General features: G+C 38.7%; 1 protein-coding gene across 1 annotated transcript; it reads left to right on the top strand.

Moving 5' to 3' along the window:
• Positions 1-207: 207 nt before the first annotated feature.
• Positions 208-1152, top strand: LOC105357980 (olfactory receptor 4K2-like). Its single transcript, XM_023962798.1, has one exon. The coding sequence runs from the start codon at positions 208-210 to the stop codon at positions 1150-1152; it is 945 nt and encodes a 314-aa protein (XP_023818566.1).
• Positions 1153-7733: the final 6581 nt, after the last annotated feature.

Genomic DNA, 7733 nt, shown 5'->3' with positions numbered 1-7733 from the left:
ACATGACCTTGGTGTGGAACAGAGAGCTCAAATATAAAGTGCAACTCTCAGAGAACTCTGCAGAGCAGCTCTGCCCTCATGGAAACGTCCTGTTCAGGTGGAGTGTGCACCGGTTAGTTTTTTATTAAGACACAACTGTTTTTTTTGTGTGTGTGTGACCAATAACCAACTGCTGTAAAAGTCATTTGAATTTCAATATTATTCACCATGTCAAGCAGTTCTGCCATGAATGTGACTAGCTCCTTGCTCGATGAAGGATTAATGAGGGTAATTATACTTTCCACTCTCTCTACCGTTCCTGCCTGTGTTTTTCTTGTCATAAATGGCATCATGTTGTTCACTTTAAGGAGTAAACCGGTGTTTCGGGAAACCTGCCGCTTTGTTCTCCTCTTTAACCTCCTTCTTGCAGACACTCTTCAGCTGGCACAGAGTCAGCTTCATCTTTTGTTCTCTGCTTGCAGAGTTCAACTTGCATATTCTCTATGTATTGCACTCAACATGATTGTTAATCTCACCACTGGGATTTCTCCTCTCACTCTGGTGTTGATGCCTTTGGAGCGGTACGTGGCTGTGTGTTACCCACTGAGGCACGCTTCCATCATCACGATCAGAAACACGGCAGCTGCAGTTATTGCAGTCTGGGCCGTCAGTTCACTCAACAATCTGACTCGAGTTCTGATGTTTTTGAAGTTTCCTTTTGAAAAGATCAAGCCGACTGATGTCTGTGCTAATGTCTCTGTTATGCTCGCACCTTTGACAGCAGACTACGACAGAGCGTACACTTGTGTGGTGTTTGTATCTGCAGGTGTGGCCGTCACTTCCTCCTACGTGGGGGTTATAGTAGCTGCCAGGTCGGCCTCCACAGACAAAGCTTTAGCTCGTAAAGCTCAGCACACTCTGCTACTGCATCTGGTTCAGCTGGGACTCAGTCTGTCTTCCACCATCAACAACCCTGTCATCGTTGCCCTGTCTAAACTTTTAACCAGGATGGCATTTTTATGGATTCAGGGTATTTTCTATATATTTTTCATAATATTTCCCAGATGTATGACCTCCCTAATTTATGGTCTAAGAGATCAGACCATCAGACCTGTTCTCATGTACCATCTGAGCTGCCACTTTAAAGTCAGTGTTGGCGGTTTAAAGAAATAAACTTTGTTTGCGAGCTGTTGATGTGTGCAGTGTCTGAAAATTAATCATAAATTATGTACAAAATTCTTTGGCAATAAAGAACTAATTTAGTTCTGTCGTCATTGTTTTTAACTGTAAGAAGGGCCACATACTTTGAATAAGTACTGAAATTATAATTGACGACTCCTGACATTCACTCCAGAAATCTTCAGACTTAGGTTTTCCCACTTTCAACTTTTAATTGAATTGGTCTCTTGTGTTTTGGGCACTTTCCACAAAATGCAAGTCATTCATTGAATACTAACCACACAAAAAAGAGGCATTGCTTAAATCTAACAGTTTATCGTCTTTAAAAAATAAAGGGCAGTTTTATTTTTTAGTACTTTTCTGGGTAGGTAACAGACTTATGTTATGAAAGAGTAAACTCTTTAAATCTACTAGAAAACTTTTACATTTGCTCTTTTTGGTTATTGATTTAGTTCGCCTTACTCTCAACCCTGGTTAGCCAGGGGTTTGGGTACTCGTAAAACACACTTTAAATGATGTATGAAGTTTCCACATCTGAAAAAGAAAATAAAAAATAGCATAAATTGATACACAGCCACTGACTTTTTTCATATAATGAACAGGAGTGGGGGGGTTTATTTAAAAAGCACATTACCATAGCTAAATAATGCAATTAAAATTAAATTCTGAAGGTTTGTTTTCTAATATGGAAGAAAAAAACACATCTTATTCTAAAAAAGAATTTCAGCTTCAAACAATTAGTGTAGGATAGAAATTAGATTTTAAATGCAAAAGGTCACCCATAAACTAATTTTAAAAGTACCAAGCTCCACTGATCCTACCTGAGTGTGTTGTGAATGATGGAGCAGAACCGAGAAAGAGGGAAAGATGGATGGATGACAGAAAGAAGCAGTTCAAGATAACACAAAGACAGAAGATCAAACAGTCAAAGATCCAACAAGAAAACCAGCAATTTAATTCAACCAATTCAATTTAGTATTTTTTATAATGCAATGGTTCACAATCAAGGTTGTTTTACTAAACAAAGAGTAAAGACATCCTACAAACCTAAATCAAATGAACTTTATACCCAAATCAAATCTTTCACAGCCAGAATATCAAGACTGTGGCCAATGTAAGTGACCAACAAATAACGTGGAAGGATTTTGGTCTATTTCACATACCAGGCAGGCAAAAGGCAACTGTGGAGAGGAAAACTATGGGGTAAGGAATCTGTCAAAAGGAAACTTATTCTTAAAGACTTTGCAGAAATATGAATACAACATTTAGTTTTACGTTTAACATGTCTGTTTTGAATACGACTCTTGCTTGTCATGAATACAAAATTTCCCTCGTTAGTAAACTGTCAGAAATGTGTCATGGGGTTACAGGCAAATATATCACGTCCCGAAACGTTGATTCAACTGATTGACTAACAATTGATCCAGTGACAGGGAAATCATCTTGATATCATATCTTTGTTGACTAAATACAATAAAATACAGATTATAACAGTGATGTCCTGCCAGAGTTTGTCTGGCGAGAACAGCTGATCGTAAAAACAATGCACCAGATCTGGAAGTGGTGGGAAAAAAGAGCAGCAGACATCCCTCTTATTAGGTGTAAAAATAAGTCCATGTCCAAAAGACAAAAAAAAGGACAATAAAAGAATGATGAACCAGAGTAGGCAGTGGAGGGATGCTCGATTCCCTCCTGCTGCCGCTGGCCGGTGGGCAGACAGGAGAGCGGTTGCAGCAGGTAATCGAGCATCCCTCGTGCTGGTCTAAACATTTTGTCTGAAAAAATGTGCGTTTGAGGACCATCAGCAAACACAGCTATTGGTGGACGAGCTTCATTAAGGGAAAATTACAGTAGTTATTCTGGCCCTAAAATAATTATAGGTTACATATTCACCATACATTCACTCACAATACTACACACTCCAGTACACAGTGTATGTACACACACATATCAGCCACACAAACATATCTAATGCTTTGCAAATAAACTTGTGAGCAAACATTACTCAACAAACATAAATGTAAAAGTTTATTCAACCAAACGTCCAGGAATCTGCTCCAAGATGGTGTCAAGGATGGCCATGTACAGATTTCTGTATCGCACTTGGGGATCCTGCAATTGTGTCAGACAGCGCTTTCTCATGGGCTCATCTCGTGGGTCTGATGTGAGATCTGCTGTTTTGGCATAAATGGCTTGGAAACCCCCCCCCCCTGACCTCTTCTCCTTGACAAATGCAGTACAACCCTGTCATCGCAGTACTTTACAGTAAAGAACATCCATCGCCCTCTGCTGGACAATATCAAAGACCATATCAGTCTCAGAGAAGATTTCTTCATTTGTGTACAACATGAACACAAACTCAAAATCATGTGCAGTTTCACCCACGACGCTAGCCTAGCCTGCTAACGTTATATAACTGAATGAATGAATGAATGAATGAAGGAATGAATGAAGGAATGAATGAAGAAAAAATTAAACTCTGTAAAACTGAAACAAGGAATGTGGTGTATAATTGTGTGAAATTTATGATGAAAATCAAGTAATTTTGCCAAGCCATCGTCAAATAAATAGGTTGCAGCAGTTTTTATTTCGACTGAACTTGAGAAATCCGCGATGGGACTGAGCGCGAACAACTTCAGTGATTCCTTATAGTACAGAATCGCTGTCAGTCAAAAGGAGATGCAGTCTTTCGACAGACCCTCCAATCATCACGCAGAAGCTCGGAGTCCGGGCCAGCCCACTCCCCATTCACCCCCAGAGACGCCGAGCTTCCATGGGCATGTGTCTCTACACATTCTTCTAATTTTGGAATATGTTTTATTGACTAGACTCGAAGTGCATCTTTCAACAAGTGAGAATCAATTTGGTTTTAAAAAAAAGCCTTGGCACTGATATGTGTATCTATGCATTACACGAAATAGTCAGGAAATACCTGCATCTGAATACGCCTGTATTTTTGTGTTTTATTGATGCCACTAAGGCCTTTGACAGGGTGAACCACCACAAGCTATTTCCGAAACTAATTAATCGAAGTGTAAAGAAATATCTGATATGATTACTGGCTTTCTGGTAGGCTAATCAAACGATGGTTGTCAAATGGGGCAATGTTTTATCTGAGCCTTTTTATGTAAGCAATGGTGTTCAACAGGGAGGGATCCTCTCTATCAAATATCTTGGACATTTCATTATTGATGATTGGAGGGATGATAGAGACATTCAGAGACAGTCCTGTAAATTCTATGCCAGGCAAATATGCTAATAAGAAAATTTAGTACGTGTTCTCTTCAAGTGAAGTATTCGCTGTTCAGAGCCTACTGCACTCCTCTGTACACTGCTCCTCTCTGGTGGAACTATGGACGTGGGACATTCCGTAAATTCTTAGTGGCCTATGACGATGCCTTTAGGCTTCTGCTACAGGTGCCCAGGTGGTACAGAGCCAGTCAGCTGTTTGTGGACGCTCACATCCCCACCTGTGAAGCACTACTGCATAAGCTTTCATACAGCCTTATGGAACGCCTGGACAAATCTAAGAATTCAATTATCATGTATCTGACTGATCCCAAAAGAAGCTCATGCCGCTACACTTCTGCCCTGAGGAAACACTGGATACAGCGATTATACTCTTTTTAATTTTTTTTTATTTTTATTATTTATGTTGTATTTGTATCTTTTTCTATGGACCGCATCTGAGTCTGAAATAAAGTGAATTATCTGTCCAAATATATATGGTGCTGACTGTATATAGATAGATAGATAGATAGATAGATAGATAGATAGATAGATAGATAGATAGATAGATAGATAGATAGATAGATAGATAGATAGATAGATAGATAGATAGATAGATAGATAGATAGATAGATAGATAGATAGATAGATAGATAGATAGATAGATAGATAGATAGATAGATAGATAGATAGATAGATAGATAGATAGATAGATAGATAGATAGATAGATAGATAGATAGATAGATAGATAGATAGATAGTCATGTTTATACTTCAAAGACCCACTCCCATAAAAGTTTAGTTTTAGTTTAGTCTTGTGGCATTTTTCTGATGATGGAGGGCATATACAAAGAATATTAAGCTTAAAATCCCACTGATCAGTATTTCTTTATTTAAATCGTTGTGAATCAGGAGCAAATGAGAAAGGCTATTTGAAAAAGACTGTTTGAGACGTAGAAAACACACTGGGTGGAGCCACAAGCTCCCTGCTCCGCTCCATTCTGATTAATCCACTTGGAGAAAAATAGATCTGTGAACATCTTGTATGACTGGATATCTTTAATTATTGCTTGCCTTTTTGTGTTGCATCAGTAATGTTAGGTTGGGGATGTGAGGGTATGTAAGCATGCAAACGGAGAGCTCTCAGGTCTTTAAGGAAAAATTCTAGATACAATGCGTGAGAACAGTGACTTGGAACGTGTAGGTAACCACAATAATCTAAAGCCAAGTCACACAGCTACTACGCACATTTTGGGATATTGCACAGATGAAATTTGGTCATATGAGATTATACGTGGAAAAATTGTGTCAACTACATCATTTTAAAGTGATATGTGAGCTGTATAAAAGATATAAAAGTTATACATCAGTGGTACATGCACCAAAAGTTTGTTAGACATACTGTATGTGGAACGGGCGTGGAAAGCCACAAATTTCAATATGCATCATTAAATGCGCAAAATGTACTTAGTGGCTGTGTGACATGCCCTTAAGCAAACCTTAAGACGATACCTTTCAAGGCTCTGAATAACTTACTAGATAACTTCTTTGAGTTACTCTCATCAGACGAAACATATTTCCACAGCATGTAAATTCAACATATTTATGATTTGAACAATAGATTTGCAGGAGTTCAGTGTAATTCTTGAAACATTTCATCTTCCAAAGCAATGGAAAGTATGGCCTGAAAGGTCACTGGTGTTTGCCCAAAAAGAAAGTATACAGTATTTGACCTTCATATTGAAATGAAAAATGTACTATCTGCATAACTTTCTGTCTTCTACGAAGTGATGTGTCTAAGAAAAAGGCAACAATCTAAAATCTGCCTTTAATTCATCTCCTGATGTGAAGTCACTGAGACACAATTACCTGTAGTTTACTGAATTTACAGAAATGAAAAAAGCTCTGGATGATCCCACTCCTGTCTGTAACTTTTTTTATACTTTGCCCACTTAGGAATTCTCACACTACGTCTACCACTTTCTCTTGCTTGTAACGAGCTGGCTGGCAAATGACCAAAACCCGCACTTGCATTCAAACAACAATACCAGACTGAGTAATGGGCGTGGCGCAGAGGTCTGGCACAGAGCGATTTAAGCGGCCAGACACTGTCTGTTCTAATAATGTATTACTACAAAAATGATGTTAATACAGACAATAAAGCTATCTCCTCACCAAGATTTGTGTACTCTAGCTCTGTAGTTTTTGTTATTAGGACATAAACATAGTATTTTTGACGGAATATATAGAAGTTGTCTTTTTTCAAGTCATCATTTAGTTCTCCATGCCTCTGTTTGGTGCAGTGCGATTCATGTGCTGTCCCTCTTTTCCCACTCCCCTCCTGGGTGCTTCCAGATTCCAGCTGGCTCATCCGAGCTCCTGTACCTGACCGTGTACCTTGTCTCTGGCTCGCCTCTACTACTGCTCCTACACTTGGCTGTGGATCCTGCCTCTGGCTCGTCTCTGCTCTGTACCTGGCCGTGTACCTCGTCTCTGCTCCTGCTCCTACACCTGGCCGTGGATCCTGTCTTTGGCTCGACTCGCGCCCCCGGCCAACCCCCCAAACTCCATCTGGATGAAGCTCGTCTGCTGGACTTTAAATATGTAGTTGTAGAGTTAGATGAGTTAATTCTAATCTATGAGTTACGGTAAATCGCCTATCCGTCCTGGGGGAGGATCCCTCCTTCATGGGGACACCCCTGAGGTTTTTTTCATTTTTTCCGGAATCCGTTTTTGTTTTTCCTTACCGCGAAGGAGGGTCTAAGGGCAGGGATGGCAGTATAGTTTAGTCTGTTTACTTAGTTCAATATAGTATTTTCCTATTGAACTCTATGTATTCATTATCCTTTTGATTTTATGTTTAACTTTTTCAATTACCGATACGAAGCCCATCGAGACGACTGTTGTTGTGAATTTGGGTTATACAAATAAAATTGAATTGAATTAAGTTGACATACATGAAGACCCATTGTCAAACAGTCTTGTTTAGTGATGAATGACGTGTTACCCTGTATGGTCCATGTTTTTGTAATGCTTTATTGTTCAAAACACAGAAAAATTTTGCATGACAAAAACAGTAGTCTTAACAATGAGAGTGCCAGGGGTTGTATTACAAAATAAATATTGCAAAACAAATTACTATACAGTTCTCATAAATAAAATATGGCTTTTTTTTAAACTATTAGAAATAGTATGTAAATAAGGTTCTTATTCTTTAATTATTACAGGGAAAACGTTGTAATGAAGAAAACTTAATTTGTGAATATGAAACCACATATAATAATTACATTGATTGCCAATTGTATGTGTGATTTTGTGTTCTTTTTGTGTAGGCCAAATATGATATA

The sequence above is a fragment of the Oryzias latipes genome, chromosome 14, assembly GCF_002234675.1.
Source record: "Oryzias latipes chromosome 14, ASM223467v1".
NCBI classification, from domain to species: domain Eukaryota; kingdom Metazoa; phylum Chordata; class Actinopteri; order Beloniformes; family Adrianichthyidae; genus Oryzias; species Oryzias latipes.
Note: the sequence above shows the minus strand (reverse complement) of the source record. Positions and strands in the feature narration are given on the sequence as shown.

Bases quoted from the DNA above. Each gene is read 5' to 3' on its own strand.
- LOC105357980 (XM_023962798.1), top strand. From the start codon at position 208: ATGTCAAGCAGTTCTGCCATGAATGTGACTAGCTCCTTGCTCGATGAA.